Source organism: Heliangelus exortis, chromosome 1 (assembly GCF_036169615.1).
Source record: "Heliangelus exortis chromosome 1, bHelExo1.hap1, whole genome shotgun sequence".
Classification (NCBI taxonomy): Eukaryota; Metazoa; Chordata; class Aves; order Apodiformes; family Trochilidae; genus Heliangelus; species Heliangelus exortis.
The window spans coordinates 139,081,950-139,105,698 of record NC_092422.1 but is presented as its reverse complement, the minus strand read 5'-3'; the positions used below and the strand labels follow the sequence as shown (position 1 = coordinate 139,105,698).

Here is a 23,749-nt window from a genome sequence, read left to right as displayed (position 1 = left end):
CCACAGTTGGGTTTGATGAGTCTCCAAAGACAGGATTTCAGAGAGCAGATGTTTTTCTCATCACAATGCCTAAAAGGGTGGCTTGTCACCAAAAAAAACCCACCACCCCATCTTACTTTTTGCATTTTGGGCTTCTCTAAATAATTCCTCTTCTAGGGGAGCAGCCTATGTATTTTACTTCGTGTGCCCTCACAGTAAAAGATCTACACTTACCTGAAGCCCCAGCTGGAGGGTTCTAAGTCATCTTACCAGGTTTTCTGATGCACCTCTCATGTCAATGGATCCCTGCCCCCTACAGCAGTTTTGGAAGGAAGGAGCACAACTTTGTTGTCTGGGGAGTTCTCTGTAGATCTCTGCAAATCACATGCAATGGGACACTTGCAAGAGTGGAACTCCATGGAAGAGTTAATAATGGAACCTGCAGTGGATAATTTACACTGTATTTTAGCACATTTTCATTGCTGCAGGTTGTTGTTTTTAGCATCCAGCTGGTGTCCAGCTCTCCTTCCCCATATTTCATGTAACATTAACACAGCAAGGTGAGCTGCATGACAGCATCATGTAACTGCACGCTTAATCTTACGAGGTCCTTGTGCTCTGGAAGTAACAGCAGGAAAGAAAGTTCCCAGCATTCAGCAGTGGAAGCCTTTTTCAGGCCTGCATTTAATCTTGCTGTAGGCTTTTATTAGCAGGACATAACATGTGCTGCCACCATTTCACTTGAGGGACTTATTCCCAGACTCTTTCTTCTGACCTTCATTCTCATTGTTCTACTCTATCCTAAGGCTCACGCTCTTGCTTAATTAATCCCTTTCTCTGTCACTGGCTTCTTGAAAGCAGTTAACAACCTGATGTCCCTCTGCCAGTAATCTGAGTGTCTGGTGTCCTTTGAGTCACTTTTGTAACTCCCATGTCCTCTGTTGTTCACTCTGGATTGTCCCATGACACTTCCCCCAGCCTCAAACCACAACACTCGGCACTGCAGGCACTGACTCCTTGGAGTCTTGTGGAAAGAGCCAGACCCCTCCTGATGCCTTTGGAGCAGAAACTCAGGACTTGGCTGTGTTTCATATTAAATACCTGTTGCAGATGGGAATGAAAGGTCTTAAGGTTGCTTAAAGAATCACTGACAAAGGCATCAGGAAAAGGTGGTTTTAATACAGATTTATGAAAGTGAAACTTAACAGAATTGGATGGCAAGGATCACTCTTACTCTGTGGAAGGGATGTGTAGGGGTTGCAACAGGGTTGGAGTGACAGAGGGACTGGAGGAAATAATTTCTACAGGGAGAGGTGTGATTGAACAGGGATCAGCAAAAAGAATGTCATCAGGTTCAGAGTGGATCCCTTTGCTTTCTGAACTCCTCAGAGAGGAGTCTGGGTGCAGCTGGACCAATCCTAGTCCCTGGTTTGTAAAGGGTTTTGGTGTAGGGGTTTCAGTGTAGTGCTCTACCACATAATTATGGGTCTGGTCTGATTTGGAATAATAGCAAATTGAGGTTGATTTGCATTATTATAATGAATCACAAAATTGGATGATATGCTTTTCTAGCAATACTTAATAACAATTTGTTATAATCAAGTACAGTAATTCAATTAAAGATTTAACAAAGTTTCTAATGTAAATTGCTCACATAAACAGAGATATGTTGTTAAATTTTGGTACCTAATGCTGTTGAACTGCACAAAAAGAAGTCGCAGTGAAATACACCTCCAACTGATATGGGAGATGGAATTGTAGTAAATGACTATAATTTGATCTGTTTGCTGCAAAATGAGAAGTAGCAACTACTCACTCTTTTCCATCTGACAGACCAAGTTCCCTCATGAGACACGGGCTAGCAACTTGCTGCATTTCCAGAGAGTTCCAAAGGGCCTCATTTCAGGATTGATATTTATAGGGTCACAAGATGATTGACTTTGGTCAGTATTTTTCCATTGTGGTCACAGTTTGAGTCAGCTGATCTTTGGCAACATTCAGAGTTGGGTTTATGATCTGAGAAAGGGGTCTGAGGTATGTTTCCCAGGCAACAAGAGTTCCAGCTGCATTTAGGGAGGACCCAATCACCCCAAATCACTGCATTTGCAGTAAGACCAGAAGGTACCCAATTGTTTTCAACTCACTGCTCCAGCAGGCAAGGTCAGAAAGTGTCTGATTGTCTCACACAACTGTACTTCCTACTGAAACAAGAACAGTGCTGGGCCCAACACCCTTTTAACTTAAGCAAGAACAATGCTGGCTGGTGCTGACATTGGAATGCTGAGCAAGAGTTCTGTACCATAGTACCAAGGTAGACCTTGGTTGCAGAGTTGGGTCTGTCAGCAGGGTCACTGCACGTGGTTAAGACAAAAGAACATTTTAACAGAGGTGGGCTAGAATAGCAAATCCAGGAAGAAAGGCATGTAAAGGACAGAGCAGTGCAAATGTGCTCTGGCTGCAAGGAAAAGGAGATTAAAGACCTCTCCAGGAATCATAATTACACTTGTTATAAATGCACTCAAGCACCCAAACTCCAGCACACTGACTCACACCTACAAGACAGATCAAGACTGTGAACTGCTCAAGGGCCTGCTTACTCACTCAGCAGCTTCTTTACTCCAGCAGTAATGCCCGGAGCATCAGAAGATTTTGTTCCCTTAGGTACTTCTGGAGGTCACAGAGTTTCTGGCCTTCTTTTTCTGTCTTCTGGTGTGAACGTTCTCTGCTCTGGAACACTTTCCCTTTAGCAGCCTGGTGCTGTTTTTGTTTCCTGTCCTGCTCCTGCAATTCTTCTTCCAGCGTTTCCTGCCGTGACTTCATTCTGCTCCTGAGAAAATTCTACATAAAAATGAAGATATTGACAATTGTACAGCCATCTTTTTGCTTAATTTCATCTGCAATTACAACTGGCAGAAGTCAGAAATAGGTAAAATCTGTGGAAATTCACTCCTTGCATTCAGAAAGACTCCTCCTATGGCAGAGATGGAGAATTTTATTTTCCATCCTTCACCTTTACATATGTTTCAAAAGAATGTTACCCTCATTCCTTTATCTCTAAATGATATAATTATATTCGATATAAACCAGGTGAAATTCAGACAACTACTATGAATGGTGCCACTGCTGGAAACACAGACATCCAGGAAAAACTTTGCTGGAATTGCCCTTACCAGCCTTTCTTTCTCTTGTTCAGAGCTCCTTTTATTGCGTTCTGCCTGCAGCTCCTCTCTCTGCAAACGCTGTGTCCTGAGAAACAGCAGTCTCTGACTGGCTTTCTTCTTCTCCTCTTCTGGCAAGGAGGATTCCTTCCTGCTCCTCTCTGCCCAAGCAGCTTGGAGCAGTGCCTTGCGCTGCAAAGCTTTGTCTTTGCACTCCAGCTGTTTCTCCAGCCCTTGCAATGTTCTCTGATGCAATCGCTGCCTGTTTCCAAAACAAAATTTCCCAAATTTTTGGAAAGGAAAAGCAATAAAAGAAAAAAGACAGTGCATAAGACACAAAGCAGATACTCTGGTTTAGTTAATACTCCAGGACTCTGTTAGGATACAAGAGTTAAACCTGTGTCCTCAACAGAGATGGCAAAACCTCCGAATGGGCTGGTGCCTGATGTCAGCTATTACCTGTTCACCTGGCTACACACCCTGGTGTGGCTGACACCTCTTGGCCCTGAACACCAGGAACCAGGGAAATGGATTGTGTGGACAGAGCTCCAGGACTCATCTGGACAACTGGGTGGCTGTGTGTATTGGTGGTGGGGCCACAGGGGCAACAGAAGAGATAAGAACAGATGGGTGATGGGGGAAGGATCTGTTTAGCTTAAGTGGACTGCGAGGCCGTGGGCAGGGAACAGGGGTCTGGGAGGCAAAAGAGCTTTGGATCTGAGGATGACATTGAAGGGAATTTGCCCTTGGAGGTAATGCTAAAGGTGATGAGTCTGTGCTCTCCCATACCTCTAGCATCAATCTTTTTCCCATTAGTAACCAGCACAACCACTCTGCAGAGACTTACATGAGGCACAGCGTGGTGCCAGGGAGCAGACATTACCAACCCTCTAACATTTACTGCAAAACCAGTTAGCTCCTAGGAATTACCTCTTGTTGTCCCTGCACAGCTGGCGACGGATGCCATCTGCCTCTTGCTGCTGCTCCCTCTTCAGCTGCCTCTGTTCCTCTTGCCACCTTTTGTGCTCAATCTTGGCTCTGCTGAAGTCCATCGTCTCTTTCCATCTTTCCCGAGATGCACCATTAACAACTGATTTCTAAGAGAAAACACCACCAAACCCATAATCTCAGCAGTATATTTTCTAATGTAAACTGTACATCCACAAAACCTGAACAGCTTAGTCTTCCAGTGTCACTCCTGTGATCTAGAAACCACACTGGCTCATAAATTCTACAGTGTTGCTTCCAATCTATGAAAACACTGAGTATGATACTAAAACCTGTACAAAATACTAGGCTTAACCAACACAGGGGTGCCTGAAAATCCAATTTTAAGAGTTCTTTATAGGTCAGCTGGCAGCATGCTGTGCTGGTTGTTCCAGTGTTGAGCCAGGTGAGCCTATAACTGTGTAATCTTTGTGTCAGCTTCTGGATTGGATGGAAAATACATGTTCTGACCACAAATTATATTACAGGTTCCCCATCAGGTTGTATTAGAAAAGAGAAACGCCCGCCTCCCACTGGCCAAACACAAAATCTTCCTGCAGTTTCTGCACAACACTGATTCCCAAGTGGAAACCTTTTGCTTCTATTTATACACACCCATTATTCCACATAGGCATCAATTTTGTTGCAGAAAGAGATTAAAGAACAGCACACTGTCACACAACATAAACAAAACCCTTCATCCTAATAGCTAAATCTCATTTGGACCAAATACTTACTGTAATGCTTTTGTCTTTCAGAAGATTTAGAGTTGTGGCTCTCCTAGCCTGCAGGTTGGAGGTACTGTGTGGTCTCTGCACATGCAGAGCTGATCTGATGGTCAGGCTGTCTTTCTCTAGTGATTGATTCACTCGGTCGAAGAAGCTCTGGCGCCTGAAAGGAACCAAAGCATTGGTTCCCAGGGAAAGGTTCCTTTGGGAATGTTGGATTGGAGCTCCTGCCACTCTGGACTCAAAAGGACCTTTAAATAAATTAGAACGGGGACAGACTGTTTATCAAAGGAAAGCAAATTAAAAAAAAAAAAAAGAAAAAAGAAAAAAAAAGAGGGCTTCTACAAAATACATTCAAGCAGGACTTTTATAATTTAGTACCAACAGTTTCTTCTGAGGAAGTGGGACAGTTTTTAGTCTTCACAAAACAGGTCCCAGCTTTCAGAGAACAAGCTTGTCATTGCAGTGAAGCAAGAGTTTTGCCTGGTAACACAAGATCACTGACTGCACTTCAAGCCATTCACTGTTGTGAACAGGGGTTGTTTACATGGGGTTTCACAGACGGACATGAGCTGCTTCTGCCAATGCCCTAAGACAATAAAAAATTATGAATTTATTGACTGGGCAAAGCCTGAGCTACGCTGCTGAGAGACTGGAGAGATTAGCTTTTGTGTAACTGAGAACAAAGGCTGAGTTTGCTTATGTCTTTCTGCTAGAGACAATGAGGACCTGAGTGGCAGCTGTTGCATGGAATGATGCTGGAACACCAGCTGGTGGGAAGTGTGCACTCCTGCTTGACTTTTCTTTCTCCCTCCAACAGTAGTGACACAGAAAAAGCAGTAATGCTTGGAGAAAGCTTTGGGCTTTCAGAGCCCTCACTTAATTGCCTGCAATTGTCACAAAAATAACTTGAGAACATCAACAATTGATTAAAATGATGATCCAGCCTCTTTGGGATGATAAGGGAACAGAAGTTTACTCAATGGCATTATAAAGCATTCATTTTCATCACAGATAAGAGAAGGAGTATCCTGCAGAACAGTCCTGGTGAAATCTTTTTGCTATAGGCAGTCATAGTTAAAGTTGCAAGGTAATTTTTTAAGTAAGGAAATTTTATAATCAATAATATCTTTAGTGAGCATTATGATACAGATTAAGAAAAATCAACAGCTGTCACTGCAGTAGCTGTAAAAACATACAAAAAAAATCCCAACAAACTTCTATCTGAAAATACTTTCACCTTAAGAAGGTGAACAACTTTTCGAGCCACACCATAATTAAAACCTACATATAATGATACTATATTGTGGTGGTTCCATTCAGCATGGTGTTCCAGCATTTTCTTTTGAAACATCTAACAACTGTGGCAACAGATCTTAGGATAGCCTACTGCACTGATATTGTGTGGCAAGTCTTACATCTGAATAAAACCAGCTACAATTTCAGTACCATGTTCATGTTTAACATGAGCCTCAGTTTCAGCATCCTGCTGTCTGCTCTCTGCCTCTTCCTTGTGGGCTGTCTCCACTAACCAGCTGTCTGTGTTGACAGCAGTATCAACCATAGCATGAGCTCTTTCCCTCTGAGGACTCTAGAAATAACAAGAAATGCAGTCATAATCCAGACCTGATAAGGAAAACGTTAGTTTCGTGAATTTGCAGTGTAAGATCTTAAGGTGTAACTGAACTTTGAGAAAAAATTAAAAAAAGAAAACCAACAACTCTGGGGGAGTACTTTACTAAAGGAACAACTCCTGGGTAATTTCTGAGCACTTTGTGGATTTCCCTACATTTTCATATGACCTAAAACTGGCAGTACTTCTGTCTGGCAGGGTCCAAACTAGTAGAAAAGAGATCAGTCCAGAGGAGCTCTGGCTGAAAGACAGATGTTCCTGGCACATGGCAGAAATCAGGATTCTAACCCTTTCAGAGCAATGGAGAAAAGCTTAGCAGTAGCTGATGAATATTAACCTCCTCTTTAATGATCCTAATTCAGTGCCCTGTTCACAATCACCAAATAACTACCAAGGATCACCTTTTTCCTGCCTTTACTTCCTTTACACAGAAGCAGGCTATAGCAGAACTGGGCTATGTGACACTTCTCACATTCTGCATCCATGGAAGAGGTTCTAGGAGTCCAGCCAGTGACAATGACAACTTCTAGCTCTTAACCTGGCCAAAGCATCAGGAAGACAGTGCAGAGCAAAGTCTCTACAATCTTGAGCAGACATACATAAGGACCAGACCAAAAACCTCTAGTAAATTTTTTTGGTACCGTTAGCAGAAAATTTGAGGTACCAAAGCAGACATTACACAAATAGCAGACCAGAAGTTAACAGAAGAGCCATAGTGAAGCACTTTTTACCTTCTTATGTTCTATAAGCTCAATGTTCTCTTCCAAACCAGACCAAATATCTTTTGGAACATTTTCTGTCTTCAACCTCTGATCTTCCTTCTTGTCTTCCTCTCTGCAAACGCTTTCTGAAGACGAAATCCTCCCTTCAGACATCTGCTTTTCTACTTTCTTGCTGAGTTCTTCATTGGTCAAATTTGTTCCTGGGATGCAGGCATCTTTCTGCTGCAGTTTGCACCCCATATGCCACATGGGTTCCCATGCTGCAAGGCAGCAACGGGGAAGCAAGGGACACCTGCAGCTGCACTTAGCACATGGCTGAGTCCAATACAGACCCCTGGGCCAGTAGTCCAGGACTGAGTGAGCCTGTCTGTAATGGCCTGAGGCTCTATAGCCTGGTGGCACGATGTAGGGGTAATCCAAGCTTGAATCTACCACCATCTGCCTGGCTGACAGAGGCATCTGCAGTTCTAGGATGATGCGTTCGCTTAAGGGCAGAGGGACCCGCAAAGTTTGGTCAGAAGACACCTCCTTAGTCTGCCCATTCCAGAAATTCACAAGCACTGCCTTCTTCTTGTAAGCTGTGTTTATTATTAAAAAAAAAAAAAAAAAAAAAAAAAAGAAAAAGGCAAAGAATGTATTAGAAGCATGTAAGCATGTCGGCCTGGGTGATTTATCTCTTAGAAAACAAGAAATGAAAATTACAGCCTGTGTTTCAGATGATTTTATAACAACATCCATGATTCTTTTTTATAGGTTTAAAATCTGACCTTCTTTTGAACTTCCTATGAAGAGACAGCAGATAGCCAATGTCTCACTTATCCCAGAGAGCCAGGATTTTACCCTGTAAAAGCTGGAAACTAGACTAAACAGCTAATCAGGTGCAATATTCATGAGGGCCAGGAATGTTTTCCTCCTTGTGCTGGAAGAATGTAGCCCAGACACAACTTTTAGGAAGTTTCCACTCACAGAACAAAGCAAAGGCTAATTCTGGAACTGAAAAGAACAGGATGCTAGGTGCCAACAACAAAACAAAAAAACCAAAGAGAACCCAAGCAGCAGGTGACGAATTCTCCAGGGCTGAGGCTGTTCTCTTTTCTGTATAGTGACCAGCAGCCATGGTGAGCCTAGCACTACTAAGACAGCCAATACCCCGTACCTAAATGTGCCTCCTTGTCCTCCATAACCTTTAGCACAGTGCCTGGGCCAAAACGTTCAGCACTGGCCTCCCATGGTGCCAGGACCCTGTCTCCTGGAGCAAGAGGCTGTTGCCTGGCATCTTCATAGTGGAGGATGTCGTAGAGAGGCGTTTCCTGCATGCGAAGCTGTACTTTGCCTTTCTGAGTGCCACTTCTGTCAAACTCTATTAAAAAGCGTTCCCTGGAGCCCTACAAGAATAAAACATGTGCTTTTCAAAACAGACATCTGGGTCCAATTAATGGCCAGACATAAGTGCTAAGAGAGGAGTGGTAGAAATCCCGGGAAGTGGAATGTGATCTGCGAATGTAGCTTTCCTGTTCTACCAGGTTTTTCACTGTCCATATTGGACTTTAAAAACAATTAAAAAGCTGAGGCAAAAGGGGCTGACAGCCTTTCTCTTCCTTTCATTTTGAACTTAGATGTTAGTTGCTTGCCTGGCTCAGGAGAACACAATTAATGTGCTAAGGCAGAACTTTATTAGGAAACCCTCCTCCTTTCCTCAAGGAAAACAGCAGCCAAAAGAAACTGCTGTGTATGATGCAGTTGGTTACATAGTAATGAGAACTGTAACAAACCAGTAAAATGTTATAAATCTGAATGCTTTAGTTTAAGCCTTCAGTAATGGGTGTGAGGAAGACTTTTTAACCAAAATTTCATCCTTCTCTCCGATCTATGACAAGTAATCCTGTCAGTTGCTACTCCAGCTAATGTCACTTGTGCCTTTAGCTGTCCCCATCTGTTCTACCCCACAGTGGAGCTTACAGCCACCCTCAGCTACACTAACATCACTATTTATTTAACTAACCTGTGAACTGAGAAACAAACCAGAATTTTAAAGAAAGCCTGCAGGGGAAATTTTCTGTTTGGCATCCAAAATCATCTCATAAATCCCAGACACAGAAAGAAAGAGAATGAGGACAAACCTCTGTTTGGTAAGGTTTGGAGGTGGTCCTTGGAGGCAGACATTTTGGGTTACTAATACTAATGCCATTTAGCTAATTGACTTTGTTGCTGTTGCTGGGTAAACAGTAGGTATAAGGGACCTGTTTTGTTTGATTATCTCTGAATAACAACTTATTGTAACTACTAAAATGGATTGATTTCCAAGCTGCTTCTGCTTGCAGGACTTGTCACAGCAAAGAGCCAGTCATCATGAGGAAAGAGATGGAAAGAGTGTGTGGCAGGAGATCCACTCTACAGCAGGGCCATGGGACTGGTGAGGCATGGGAAGAACAGGAGGAAGACACTCAGATCCCAGGCAGAGCCTTTTAAAAGCATAGTTCCCAATAAATATGTACCTTGACCTCTTGGGCAATGTGACCCAGGTAGTAATAGCCATCAGCTTCTCTCTGTGCCAACACACGAGCTCCCCGTATGAAACTGGAAGCCTCTGGGGATGAATCAATGGAATTCCTTTTTGCTGAGGATATCAGGGGCATGCAAAGTGAACTCAGGTTCCATGCACAAACGGGAAAGCTGAAGAAAACAAATATACAAGAAGTAATGAAGATCTTGGCAGCAGAACTTCTGCAGCTTTCTGCAATGAAAACAAACTAAATCCACATGAGACACCCTCCCTACCCCACAATAACTGGCACTGTTTCCAGGCTTTTTTCCTCTCTTCATTTCCAGTGACCTATCTACAAATTTTGAACTTACTGTGTTACTGAACATCTTGGCAGCAGAGGGCCACAGGGACCTTTATTAGCTGTGTGACAACACTGGGCATGTGAGGTGGACATGGCACTTACCTGGAGAGAGGAAAGAGAGATGAAAGCTGAAGAGAAACATGACTTTTGAATACTTAAATTCTTAAACAAGAATGTTATTTACAAAACTGAAATTTGCTTTCCAGCATGTTACCCTTTCTTTGCTTTAATTCTGCCATCATATTTTGTGATGCTATACTGTTTATCTGTGATGTCATCACAGGTGGTTTTGATTTCAGGAAATCAAGGTTGGAAAGAAGAAATACAAAAAAAAACCCCAAAACTGTAAGAACTAAATGGTAAAAACCCTGGTAAAAAAGCCTTATATTCAGCTACCATATATGTAGCAGGTCTATAACTGTTTGTTCTATCATGATGTGTTCTTCAAAGGACAATATGTCATTTCAAGTATACACAAAGCTGAGCAGATATCCCTTTTATCCCACCTCAGATCCTATCATAATCTTATTCTACTGTGAAGGAAGCACGAGATACATGATTCTTAAATCAGAACAGCTTTCTATTCTTGCTAATTCTTATACCTTTACATTAACTGATTATAGTAAGAAGTTTTGAACCTGGAAAATACAATTTCCCAGGACAAGGCACAGCTTGGAGGCGGGCAGGGGTTCTGGAGCTGCCTCTCCCAGCCCTAGGAGCAATCAGGCATATCAGCCCTGATGGCTTCCTCTCAGTCTGGCTGCTCCTGGGGTCTCAAAGAGCAGCTTAGGAGCAGACAGAGATCACCTGTGCATGGTCTCCTCTTGTTTCCTGCTTCTTACTCAGCTGTTCAAACTCTCCAAGCAAGGCAGAGCTCTAAGGTCAATAAAAGGAGCTGAAGTCAAGGAAGAATGAACAAGGTGGGGATTGCCTAGAAGACAAAGTTGCCTTTTCAGGTCAAAGGCAGCAGTGGAGCCCTCTGGCCTGAGCACCATGGAAAGCTGGAAACTTTGAGAACAGTGACACAGGGGACAATATACCAGGGACTATGAGAAAGGAGAAATACAAAATATGAGGGAGTGGAAGTCTGAGAATCAGGATACCCTGGCTGCTGGCAAGGTTGTTACAGTCATCTCACAAAGAAAATGTAAAATAAAAGTGAGGTATTTGTTCTTTCTTGGGGATCTTCACCTTCATCTGTGATAGACACCTCTTTTCAAATGCTGGCCTGTCAAGTTCAGTGAAATCACTTTACAGTCTTTCTCTGCAAAAGTAAATGGAGCTAGACCAAAATACACCAAAATTTGACCCCAAGTGTTGGCAACGACTCCTTTTGTTCAGGGTCTATGTTGAGTGCCATCTTTCCACACAAAGATTTAAGGCAGAACTAGGTAAAATTGTACAATGTTATAATTAGAGGGGGGGATATACAGCTCAGGATGTCAGGTATAGCCTGTCACAAGAGATACCAAACCTGTTTTAAAACTTTGTCCACAGATTGCTTTGCTCGTAAGCTGCCAGGCAAAACGAGGTTACCCTTCCCGAGGGTCACAGAAACTCCTCCTCAATTCTAATTTGTGAAGTGCCATCCAGTAATGAGTCAGGAGGAATGAATGAGTATGCACTAACCTTAAATTAGTGGCATACCTGTTCAGAAGCAGTAGTGGGGAGTCTGATCATTTGAAAGGAGCACCAGGCTGTCTGGATGCTTTTATCTTTTTGCTTCCTTCTTTCAAGACCACCTGAATCTCACAGAAGACACACAACATGTACTGGATGGAACTTGCTCTCTGTAGGGAGTTGGCAGATTTCCTCTGACTTGCTCTGGGAGTACAGAATCAGAATGTTTTTGGTTGGAAGAGACCTCCAAGCCCATCCAGTCCAACCTCTGACCAGCACTGTAATCTCACCACTAAACCACGTCCCTAAGGACTAGGCCCACACACCGTCTAAATACCTCCAGGGATGGTGACTCCACCACAGCCCTGGGCAGACTATTCCGACGTCGGTCTGTGAGCAGAACCCCCGGCTGGCAGGCGGGGTCCTCAGAAGGCCACACTTGAGTCTCTCCCAGCGTTTGTGCCACTCTCAAACCGCAGGGATCGAGTCCAGGCTGCTACCCCGGCGACACTGCGGAGAGACGGCCTGACCGGGCAGCAGGTTAACACCTATGGGGGAAAACTGAAAAAACCAAAAAAATAAAAGAGAAGAAAGAAATTACAAAGGCCGCGTCCCCACTGCGGAGTCGCCAACCAGGCCGCTCCCGCCATGCCTGCCCAGCCGCGCGCGTGCCCCGTTGCTGCGCAACCGCACTCTGTATGCTGGGGGGGCGGGAGGGGGGTTTGGAGAAAGGACCCTGTTACTCCTTTATCCCCATCCATAAAGACGAACAACCGGGCTCACCTTCCTCCCTTTCTTCCTTCCCAGTCTGGGAAGGGATCCACCCCGATCCCTATTCCGCAGCCTTCGTGGGCGACGCCAACTTTTGACACCCGAGAGGATCCTTCTTCCTCCCCCCCTCTTTGGAGCGTTGGTGCCGTCCCACCGCTCCCAAGCGCGGGGGGTGGGCAGAGGCTCTCTCGCAGGAGCCCCCCAGCTGGGCGGGGGCAAAGCGGCGCTGCGGGGCCGGGGGGGGAATCCGCGCCTTCACCTGCCGGACCGAACCGAACCGAACCGAACCAAACCGAACCGAACCGAACTGGACCGGATCGGATCGGACCGCTTCCCTTTTTACAGCCTCCTCACCCGGAGTTGGTAGGCGCCGGGGTGGACCAATCGCCGCGTCTGTTGTTGGGAGGTGCCGGGGGTGACATTGGCGGAGCGGGTGTGGGGTCCGGCGGGGGGTGCCAGGATGCTGGGGTCCCTGGGGCGCTCGGCGGGGCGGCTGCTGCGGGCCCGGGCCGGGCTGGTGGCGGCCGGGCGGCGACAGTAAGTGGGGAGACCGAGGGGATGCGGGGCGGGCGGGCCGGGTGCCGGCGGGGCCGGGAGTGAGGCGGCGGCTGTGGTTGCGTGTGTTGCAGTGCGGGCGGCGAGGTGCACATCGAACCGCGGTACCGGCAGTTCCCGGAGTTGACTCGGAAGCAGGTGATCCAGAGCGAGCTCATCAGCGGGTTCATGTGGTTCTGGATCCTCTGGCACTTGTGGCACAGCTCGGACATGGTGTTGGTGAGGCCGGCGCGGCGGCAGCGGCGGGGGACGGGGTGCGGGGTCGTGGCCGGGCTGTGACCGCGTTTCTCTCGCAGGGCCATTTCCCTTACCCCGACCCGGCGGCCTGGACGGACGAGGAGCTCGGGATCCCTCCGGACGACGCAGAATGAGCAGCTCCGGCCACCGGCGCTCCCGGCAGAGCATCGGTACGGCTCTCACTGCCCCCCGGGCTCTGCTGTGAGGAGCGGCAAAGGCGGTCACCGTGTCCCCAGAGGCGGTCACCGTGTCCCCAGAGGCGGTCACCGAGTCCCCAGGCAGGCCGGGCTTGTGCTTTAACTTCGTTTCGAAGTTCCCGGGGGCACGGCGCCCGGCCCCCCTTACTGCCCCTGCCCTCTCGGGGTGCTGCTAAAAGTACCCTAATTCAGGCATTGCTTGTGCACCTCCAAAGGTAAATGTGCCACAGCTCTGTTCTACAGCAGGCAGAGAGTTGTGATTTGTTTACACTTTTTATTGCCTTCAGACACGCTTTTTTTGGGTACCTGAATGCTCAAGTCCTTGTAGTCCCCTTTCAGCAATAGAAGCCTGCAAAGCTTTTTTTTTTTTTTTTTTTTTGAGGAGTTGAAGCTTTACTGCTATCAGTTAAAACATTTCTTTATGCTGTCCCATTGACCCAACATGACCTAAACTTGGGGCCATGCTTTCTCTGTTTCTAGAGATGTGCAGCTGTCCCTTTCAGAGTTTGAAGCTTTTGCTCATTTCTGATTCTTTAATTACCCCCTCTCTCAGGCTGCTGTGTCACATGATGGCTCTAAACCAAAAAAAACCTTCAACTACTACTGAGGGCAGCATGGGTGCTGTTGTGGAGATCCCTGCCTTGCTCTCAGTAGTGGGAAAAGGAAGAATGAAAAGGTTCTAAGGATTTTCCTCTGTTCTTTGCAGGTTCATGGAACTAAAGGTTCCCCTGGCTCCAAAGCTTTGGCTCCTCAGTCCTTATTTCAATAAAAGTTAACTATAAACACATGCTAAGCTAAATTGTAGTTCATTTTTAAGTGCTGTAGGATTTCTGAAGTAGGAACATAACAGCTTTAGAGGTGGAGTACTTGATTATTTTGTAATGTTTGCTTGAGATATAATGTGCTGCCCCCACTCCCCAAGAAACAAAGTGTTCAGAGAGATTTAAAACTTCATGAATGCATAGTAGGTAAGAATCCCATCATTAAAGCTCTGCTAAATAACCACAAAAAGGGGGCAGGGGAATAAAACCTGTCCGTGCTAGAACTGCTGAGAAGATAACTTAAAAGACATTTTACTGAAATCTGGTCAACGGGTAACAGTAGGAGTTAAAACTTGTCACAGAAGCAAGGGAACTTGCCCTGAAAAGAACCCAGACCAAGTGGTGCTAAGCTTTCCCCAGAATGAAGGGGATCACCTTAGGGTGTTACAAATGTCTTGCATAATTCTTCTGAAGTGAAACCTCAAGGTAAAATGCCTTGGGTCTAAGATAAACTCAAGAGCTGTGGAGGCAGAAGTTCAGCATAAGAGAGATTAAGAGAGGTGAGTTTCTCCCCAGACGTCCCTTGTGTGTGTTGGGTTTTTTGTCCTTATTTTTGTTGGTGGTTTTATCCCCCCTTCTTTCTCTCTAGAGTTACATTCTAAAGGAGCAGCAGCAAAACACATTTATCCCCTTAACCACCTTAGTTACATCTCAGGCACTTCACGGAGAGAAAGAACTGTGAATTAGATGATAAACAATCTCTTTCAGACTTTTCCATGCAGTCAATCTTTATTATAGCAGTATTCTCATATTCACATCAAGTACATAGAACTTTTTGCCTTTTATATAATACAGAGTTCTTTAAATAACTTTACACAGAAATAGTTTTCTTCAATCTGAATTCAGCTATCAAATTTTAATATGTTTTAAGTCTCCATGCTCTCTAACCAAACTGGACAATATTTCCCATTGTACAAATTTACATGAGAAAAACTCCAAAGTACAAATGAAGGGATGACAAAAGTAAAGGGGGAAGGAACAAACAAGAAAAATAAGTTGTATTTGCAATTACAGGGGAAACTTGAGAAGGAAAGAAGGGGAGTTGCCATGACCTATTTAACAGGAAACCGAAAATAAACATTTTGTTATGAATTAAAAAATAAATACAGTTTCAAAACAATTACTCCATTGTAGATTTTAAAAAGCAGCTATGGAAATCTACTAACACAATTGTTTTGTTTTTTGTTTTTTAAGTAACCAGACTGGACCTTCTACTTTGCAGTCATAAGCCCCTCGCAAACCTCTGGTGGTCAAAAAAATACAGCTGAAAGGAATGTTGTGTTAGCACAGAGTTTAAATTGGTGGGACATACATTTCATTGCACTAAGGAATAAACAAACAAAAAAGAAAGAAATCAAATCTGTATATAAATTTCCCTTTCCTCTCCTTATTAGATACTTTGCCTCTCATAAACAAGCCTCTGTATTATGAGGTAATGCCATTGTCTTGACTATATATAAAAATAATCAAGTTTAAAGGATACAGATGACTGTATCTATAAACTTTTAACAAGCCAGTCCTCTCTTACTCCCCCATAGGGTCCAACAACTGAGTGCTACACCTTCCATCACTTTTTCATGAAACGTATGCATTGTGCCTCTCATGGAACCCCCCTCAAGAGACTGCTGTGCCTTTCCTAATCTAGGAAAAGCAGCCTGCACTCAAGTAAGAAAGAGAGACAGTGCAAGTGATTACAAACACACATACCTGCTCCTTCAAAACAAGGCAGAGTCACAGAAGGCAACAGTGGCCAGCCTGCATGTGTCTTGACAAAGGGGAAAAGGGATCCAGTTAGGCAGCTGATGACTTCTGATGTTGTTTAAGAATAATGCCACCTGCCCAGCCCTGGGAGACCACTGCTACACCTGAAATGAGGTGGGGAGGGAGGGTGAAGGGCCAGGGGAACACTGTGCCCATAGCTGGGATGGCTGCAGTGCGGGTGGGTGGGTGCATCCCAACAGTGTCAGACCCTACTGTGGTGGACAGCGGGTCAGTTCTGGGCCCCAAAGGTGTTTCATGGGTGGCAAGAAGCAAGTGGGCTTTCCCCAGTCCCAACAAATGAGATCAGAAGAGAAACAATGTTAATCTGGATTGCCAACACATGCAGGTTGGCCACTGTCTGGTTTCTGTCAGCTGAGAAGTGTGGAGGGGGGGGGAAGAAGGGGAGGCAGGTAGGACACAAGGCTCATGAAGGAATGATATGCTTTTTTTTTTCTTTTTTTTTCCTTTGTTGATTTTTTTTCTCTAAAGGTTCACAGCTTTGAATAAAAAAAGCACATTTATTGCACTTACATTTTATTTTAGACAGAGTTAATTTAAATTATGCCCTCAGACACCCCCCCCCCCACCATCCCGCAATAACCCAACACCCAAGTTTGGTCCATTTTGCCCCCTGGATCCACTATCCCTGCCCAGGTGGTGGGCTTCATTTCTTCTCAACTTCCACTCAACTCCCAAACACACAGACAGGCTTTCTTTACAACTAGGGTGAACACACAAATGCAACAGAAAATGACATTTATCAAAACAAAACCCAACCCTTTTCCAAACCCAAACAAAAAGAAAACAGTTATTTGTGGTTTACTCACTCAAAAGTAAATGTCACACAAGACTTACTCTAAAATATGGCTGCTGCAAATGTGACAAACCAGACAAAATAACCCGACAGGCCACTGTGGGCTCTTAAGGAGGCTGGATGAGCTGAACACACTGCTGCTGGGATGCAAGGAAGGAATTACCTAGGTAGTCCACAAGTTTCCAACACTCTCATTTAACTTTCAACAGAGCAGATTTCAAGCAGCAGGTTTACCGTAATCACAGGTATTTTGGGGAATGCTCTCTGCCCTCCTTTTACAGAAGTTTACCAACTCCAACAGCTCCCTTCTCTTAAGTGAAACAATTGCTATGTGATTTTGTTACAAAAAACCCAACCCAAACCAAAACCTGGCCAAAATACCATCCTCTCACATGTACTTTTAGTGCAGAATTTGGAGTAGGTAGAAGAATTCCAGATAATTCCTGGAACATTTTTACACTTTGCTTTCTAAAAGCAACAAAACCAAATTAAAATGGGATTTGATATTAAGACATAACTTTCATGATTTACAACTACACCCAAAGTTTTGCCCCAAAGAAGAAAAGGAAATGACCTGAAAAAGCACTAATACTAAAACCTGTTATTTTGTCCTTTGTGAATAAGTAGATTAAATATGACACTGGTATGTAGGTACTGCCAGAAGTCTACATAACCAGCTGGAAATTTGAATAAATCAAATTCAAACATACTGGTTGCCCCTCAGCTGACAAGACACCTACCATCTCCCACAGTTAATGTGCAATGACAGGATGTGATTGCTAAAGAGGAACTGCATTGTTGAGAAACTGCAAGAGGCTGGAGAAAGAACTAAGGAAACCTGCTGATATTCCAGAAAATAAAATTAATTGCACTTTCTGGGACAGGGGACTAATTGTATGGTCTGATATATGTGGGCTTTGATTACACAAGTACTAGCCATCAATTTCTCATCCAGTTCTCATTTCTCATCTACTGTCTCATTCCAAGATGCTACGACAGTGTCACTTTGGGCCTCCTCAGAACTTTCCATTACCTTTCTTTTAGCAAATTGTGTCTTTGGAGGGAGAGGAGGGCTTATTAATTTTTAAATTAAATGAATCTCATTTAACTTTCGATAGAGCAGATTTCAAGCAGCACATTTACTGTAATCACAGGTATTTTGGGGAATGCTCTCTGCCCTCCTTTTACAGAAGTTGACCAACTCCCAGCTACCTATGTATAGTAATAGCTATATACAAAACTACTGCATCAGAAGTAAACCAAAGCCACTGCTCTAGTTACAAAGCACCTGGTTTACATTCTGTTGTACTTGTTAAGGTTGCAAAGGCACATGATCATTTGGCAAACTGCAAAGAGTGTTTTGGGGAATCCCTATGTAAACCATTTACTAGAGAGGGTCTTGGTAGCTCTCTTTTCTGAAGAGAGAAGCTATTTTTCACCTGATTTTGCTCTTGGTGTACTCTATATTCTGCAGTTTCCTCCTTTCACAGTTTCATAGTTACTTACTGCTGTCATGGTGCTGACTTAGAAGCTTCTGTGTTAGCATCCTTGAACTTAAATGCAAAGAAAAGGTTTTAACAACTTTGCTCTGCTCTTCTGATTATTTTATTTACTAGGTAAGACGCAATGAAGACGGATACTTAAAATGCATGCCAAAACAAATAGCAAGGGCAAATGCATATTAACAAGGCTGCAATAAACAAAAAGTTAATTTTATAAACTTTTGTGTAAAATGCGTAACAGAAAACCAGAACACCCAGCACCTTCGAAGTGATGCTGTGTAACAACATCATGCAATCATTTTTAAACTGAACTTGACTGTACCCAGAAGCTTTGCCTGTCACATCGTGCTACTGGTGATACTTTTTTCAACAGACAGAAGACATCTTGTCTACAGTACTATGAATACTTTGTGCTACACATGCTGCACTCACAGTCAAGAAGGGAATGAAATCTATAGGCTGCAAAAAAATGTGAAATGTCTACATGCTTCCCTAAACTTAGCCCCTCCAGCCATCAAAACTTCAACTGGTAAAAGCTTGTGAGGTTTCTGAGGATCTGGCTCACTCAAATGTTTTGCAAAATGCTGGATGCATTTTAATCACCACTAATCCAAGAGATGTTGAGAGGCCATGGTAAGATGGCAGTACTTGGCCTCATTCTGCAACATCATCTGCTAGAGCATTTGGGTGCAAGAAAAGATGATTTTAGGTAAGCATTAAAAAAGCAGAAGATAATTAATTTAACGACCTGCGTGAGTTGAACAAAAAAAGAAATGACTGGGCTAATTTTATCTGGGGCCATGCAGAAATTACTTTCAAAATAACCAGGCCTCTGTGCTTATACTGTTTGGTTTAAGCTCCATTACAATGTTCCAGTTCCAACAAACACAGTGCAGGAAACAATCCTGTACTGACAAGGAGGATATGACAGATAACAAGTGTCTTCTAACTGTAGAGAAAAAAGAAGGCAGCAGGGAAGGTATATGTGTTATTAATAAAGATATAAAGAGCTGGGACTGGATACTGGTAGTTTTGTAAATAATGATTAGATACTAGATACTGCAGAGCTAAAAGAAGTATGACTGTCCAGATGTTTAATGGGTGGACTTCATGATCTTAAAACTTTTTTTCCAACCAGAATGATTTTGTGATTCTATGTTTGTCCCAACAACCTGATACAAAATACGTACTAACATTTCCACACTATAGAATGTGCTTGCAGTTGGGACACCACAGGGAAGCTTAAGAAATTTAGTGTAATGGACATGAATGTATTGGTCATCTCAGTTTTACTTCCTTCATCCCACTGCTATACAGGGCACTCAGCTCTTGTCTGCTCTTATGTCCCCATTCACTAAACATCTACAGGGCACCTTTAAGACTGCTTCTGGTGACATGCAAGACATCCAAACAACTCCTGAAGGAAAAGATTGGAAAAAAAAATCCCAGTTATTTACAAACCTAACTTCTTCCAAAGCTTTGCATGAGTATTAGACAGGACCTCTCACAGAAAAAACACACATTACTGCAGCTATCTGGAAGGAAACAAATGTGAAAACCTGTAGCAATGCATCCTAGAAAGGACTTCTCTAAACAGCAGCCAAACAACTTGCACATTCCTCAGGGAAAAAGAAAAAAAACAACAGGAAAACAAAACTACACACAAACAAACCCCAATAAAAAAAACCCCCAAAGATCATGTGTTACTTATAAAGTGCTTTGCATGGACAAGGACAGCAATTTTCCTTGTGCTTTTCCTATGGGCTCAAGAAGCATATTGTAGACTAGTGGGTAATGAAACTTCACAAAAATAAGTTCATTTTAAGCAAAGATAGAATGAAATTCCTAACAGTTATATTTTAGCAGACAATCTTCTGCCAGCATGACCTTATGGAAGTAAACTAGGGCTTTCAACAAGCTCTGTGAAACAAATGACTGTTGAACCACCGGTACATTCTTGCTCCAATAACAATTTTTTTCAAGAGAACATTAATTTCCAGTATGTCTGACACGTACAAATTAGGCCACAGCCCATACAGAGGAAGGAGGGAGAATGAGCAGCAACTACTTGGCCCTTTGGGAGTCTGTAAATGCTCTCACCTGCCTGCTGACCCCAGCTCCTTCCACCTCTTAGCTACTGGGCTCAGATGATGACCAGGGAGAACTCTGATTTCACCAGTCTGCACACCACTGCTTCTCATTAGCTTCTCCACACTGTAAAGTGGCTATTGCTACTATTTAAATTCCTGCCAATTTCAATATGGAAAAAACACCTTACAGCATCTGAAGACCCACAGCAGACAAGAAAAAATTTGTGCTTTTTTTTCTGTTTTTTTTTTTTTTGTTGTTTTGTTTTTAAAATGCATCCTGTACACAAAATCAATTTTATTCATGTACCAACATGAATCACTTCATTCTTGTAGTGACTATTAAGTCATTCACTATTGCTGTCTTGCTAATGTTTGTGGAATTAATATGAATACACAGTATTTCAGTTATAATTCCCACTTCAGATTAGTCCGGTCCCTACAACCCCAGTAAATATTTACTGACAAACATAACAGACTACCAGCAACACCGCACAACTCCAGGGTTTTATAAGCATGTTCCACTACCAGTGTGCATTTCTCCCTTCACCAGGGAGTGATCTTCTGCAGACAGAAACAGTCCAGCTCTCCTAGAGAGGGAAGGACGGTGTCCTCACCCAGTGTTCAGCGAAGACACCACATTCAGACACATTTAACTCCTTCATTTATTTGTCGTGATTTTGGTTAACATCCCCCATTTTCCCCCAGCAAGAACCTCCCTGCTAAAGGGGGGCTGGTTCTCCTGCCTCACCCGGAGTGGTACGGCAGATCCGAATCAAAATCTGAAAACTTCTGTCCGAGCTTAAATTTCTTCCTAATGTGGTCTGACTTGCCTCTGTACAAATAATTTACACGTAATACCACATACCAGAGAACTCTGCAAACAGATCACATCACAAGATATTCTACTAGAGGTAAACAATGTGCAGAATTTTATGAGTTGTTTTTTCCCTGACTAGTTAACTTGTCAAAAAAGCTACCAACCATTTGGATACCAGGATTAGAGGACAGGAAAACAAAGCACTCTAATGGAGATACCGCCACCTTCATCCTAGTTTGCAAAGTGTACAAAAGGGAAAGACAAACAGTAAGGGGAAGAGATGACAGGGAGAGAAAGCAACGAGAGGAGAAGTAGTCAGCGTGGATCCAGCAAGTACCGTTTTGTTTTGATCTAACAACTTGCCATTAGGACAAGATGCTCCACATTTACACACACACTTATCAGAGGACGTTTAGTTAACAGGATAAAAATCCTTTAAAAAAAGCTCTTCGAAGTACCAAAACATAATTTTCGGAATGTCTAATTCTAGGGGGTTTTGTATTTGTATTCAATTCAACCTGAGAACTTTTTTTCCCATTTATGAAAACATTACATATTGGTAAGGTACCTGGCACTAACCTGCACCCTCGTTTAAAATAAAACTTTTAAAGTAGGTACATACACCATTCACAGTCTGTATCACAAATTCTACAGACTTCAGATGCTGTGGTAGCATCTTTGATAAATACATTGTATCATATGATACAAAAGAAAAAAAAGAGAGGACATTCTCGCTACATTTTTTTTTTTTTAAACTTCAGTTTGTTGCTGGACCAACAAAAGAAGGATTTAACTAATCCTTCTAAAAGATGTTGTATATGCACACACCAAGAAAATACTGGAAAAGGAAAAGGTTACGGGTGTTGGTTGTCATTTTTTGAAGAAGTGATAAAGTAAATCTGAAAAAAGGTGCAGCAGCATCCCCTTTTCCTTGAGATTAACCTCTTCCCCTTTAGAGTAACATCTCCAGCTCCTACCACACCATATTTTAAATTTTACTGGAATAAACCCCAATAATATAGACAGATTTAGGTGTCTGACATTGTGATACAGTGAAAAGGGGATACTGCATTGTCCATGAATCAGTGAGTACACCAGAAAAAAACCAAAAAAAAAGATCAGAATGGAGGAGGATTCTTTTAAATTAGCACTCATCAGATATTCAGCCTCTGATGGTACGTTGTTAGAGGGAGAAAGCTGACTGGCAGACCATCCAAAGCAAGTCTCCTAAGTTGCAGCAGCAGCTCCATCCCCTCATGCCCGAGCACCACAGTCAAACCACGAGGGCCCTCTCCTCTCTCCTGGGGATGATGCCAAGGGCACAGGCAGCCACTGCGGGTCTCCGAATGCACGTGGTGGTTTGTGTTGAAGGAGAAACACTGGCAGCAGAGGATTCTGGTTCCCAAAAAGGTACTTTTTTTCCCATTGTGTTGGACTGGCAGTTCCATTCTGCTCCGCTTTTAAGCTTACGGGTATCTTTTCTAAATTACTTTAGGTTTTGTGGAGCAGAATAGAGTTTTGATGTAAAGAAACTGTAGGAACACAAGACTTAAATAACAGAGTGGGTGCTGCCATGGTGCTGTGGCTACTTGAACGCTGCAAATTCTCCTGTAGAGGGAGGACAAGAGCTTGGTTTAAATCCATGGTTTCAGCTAGCAGGTGGTCAGAGATTTTCTCCAGACTAGTTGAACATTAGGTTGAATATAAAAGATGTTAAAAAATGCAAACTATTAAAATTAAAGCACAAAAGAATACATAGTGAAAGAACATTAAACACAGACCCAGCACATTCTACAGAAAAGAATTTTTTGAAAGCAAGCTTTACCCATTCTTCCCAGGACAGAGGTCTAAAAGTTCAAGCAAGGTCTAATTCATCATGCATTTGAAAATAAAATGTGTCAGTTTAATTTCACTTTAAACTCCCTACTGTACATATTTCCTTCCAAAAAGCAACAATTGTAATGAATTCAGACTGCAAACTAGTTTCTATTCTGCTATAAAACTGATTTAATAGCAAAGAACTACTTGACACACCCATTAGCATTTAAAGACTAAATACAGTAAAGTGCCTGAATATTAAAGCAGTATTAAAGAATGCTAGAATCTGACTGAGAGACCAACATAACAACCTCCTGTGAGAAAATTAAGTATGGTGAGATTGACTACTCACTTCCAGACCAGAAAGTAGGCCTTGCTAACAAGGGACACAACAAAGCAACCCCATGCCATGAAATTCTGATGGCATGTGCCAGACAGACTGGTAGTCCCATGGAGATGATGAAACTATGGCACAGAGTAAGACACTGCCCTAACTCTTACATTTGCCAGAGAACTGAACAGAAGCCAAAACAAAGATGCTCATCCTCCTAGTCTTCTCCTTTAGCCAGAAAATTTCTATGCCACCCACAAAGCTAATGGATTTAACAGGATTTTTAGGGAAAGTTGTCCAGCTGTGCTTAAGCAAAAGGACTCAGGTGCAGGAGAAAAAGAAACGTACATACAGCTTCCCAC

At 43.2% G+C, this 23,749-nt stretch overlaps 3 protein-coding genes across 8 annotated transcripts in view; 1 reads left to right on the top strand and 2 right to left on the bottom strand.

Moving 5' to 3' along the window:
- Positions 1–1,138: 1,138 nt before the first annotated feature.
- On the bottom strand, positions 1,139–12,400 carry C1H11orf16 (chromosome 1 C11orf16 homolog). The gene is made up of 10 exons (XM_071727190.1): positions 12,275–12,400; positions 10,064–10,155; positions 9,703–9,880; positions 8,364–8,592; positions 7,217–7,785; positions 6,302–6,443; positions 4,862–5,103; positions 4,068–4,234; positions 3,150–3,399; positions 1,139–2,817 (listed from the first exon to the last, which is right to left on the bottom strand). The coding sequence occupies exons 2-10, from the start codon at positions 10,144–10,146 to the stop codon at positions 2,593–2,595; spliced, it is 2,085 nt and encodes a 694-aa protein (XP_071583291.1). The 5' UTR covers positions 10,147–10,155; positions 12,275–12,400; the 3' UTR covers positions 1,139–2,592.
- NDUFB2 (NADH:ubiquinone oxidoreductase subunit B2) lies at positions 12,307–15,610 on the top strand. 3 transcript variants are annotated; one of them, XM_071727213.1, is made up of 4 exons: positions 12,307–12,807; positions 13,074–13,218; positions 13,296–13,406; positions 14,140–14,218. In XM_071727213.1, exons 1-4 carry the CDS (start codon positions 12,322–12,324, stop codon positions 14,151–14,153), a joined length of 756 nt encoding a protein of 251 aa, XP_071583314.1. In that variant the 5' UTR covers positions 12,307–12,321; the 3' UTR covers positions 14,154–14,218. The 3 variants fall into 3 exon arrangements, with proteins under 3 accessions (XP_071583314.1, XP_071583331.1, XP_071583323.1); XM_071727230.1 differs by lacking the exons at positions 12,307–12,807; positions 14,140–14,218 and adding exons at positions 12,836–12,981; positions 15,449–15,610; XM_071727222.1 differs by lacking the exon at positions 12,307–12,807 and adding an exon at positions 12,836–12,981.
- Positions 14,965–23,749, bottom strand: part of BRAF (B-Raf proto-oncogene, serine/threonine kinase) — an 84,668-nt gene continuing 75,883 nt past the window's right edge. For all 4 annotated transcript variants that reach the window (XR_011722709.1, XR_011722710.1, XM_071727161.1 and 1 more), the window contains one exon: positions 14,965–22,846. Coding sequence is in view for 2 of the 4 variants with exons in the window: in XM_071727161.1 (XP_071583262.1) it covers positions 22,824–22,846 (23 nt within the window). In the remaining 2 variants the exon portion in view is untranslated. The remainder of the gene's footprint in view (positions 22,847–23,749) is intronic.

What these genes read in the sequence shown, in the direction of transcription:
- C1H11orf16 (XM_071727190.1), bottom strand. Translation starts at nt 10,146, where the DNA reads ATGTCCACCTCACATGCCCAGTGTTGTCACACAGCTAATAAAGGTCCC. An exon ending in CCAAGATGTTCAGTAACACA is followed by an intron (nt 9,881 to 10,063) that starts GTAAGTTCAAAA and finishes TGTTTTCTTCAG; the next exon opens with CTTTCCCGTTTGTGCATGGA. An exon ending in AGCTTATAGAACATAAGAAG is followed by an intron (nt 6,444 to 7,216) that starts GTAAAAAGTGCT and finishes TGTTATTTCTAG; the next exon opens with AGTCCTCAGAGGGAAAGAGC.
- NDUFB2 (XM_071727213.1), top strand. Translation starts at nt 12,322, where the DNA reads ATGCCTGCCCAGCCGCGCGCGTGCCCCGTTGCTGCGCAACCGCACTCT. An exon ending in AGCCTCCTCACCCGGAGTTG is followed by an intron (nt 12,808 to 13,073) that starts GTAGGCGCCGGG and finishes CGTGTGTTGCAG; the next exon opens with TGCGGGCGGCGAGGTGCACA. An exon ending in ACAGCTCGGACATGGTGTTG is followed by an intron (nt 13,219 to 13,295) that starts GTGAGGCCGGCG and finishes TTTCTCTCGCAG; the next exon opens with GGCCATTTCCCTTACCCCGA.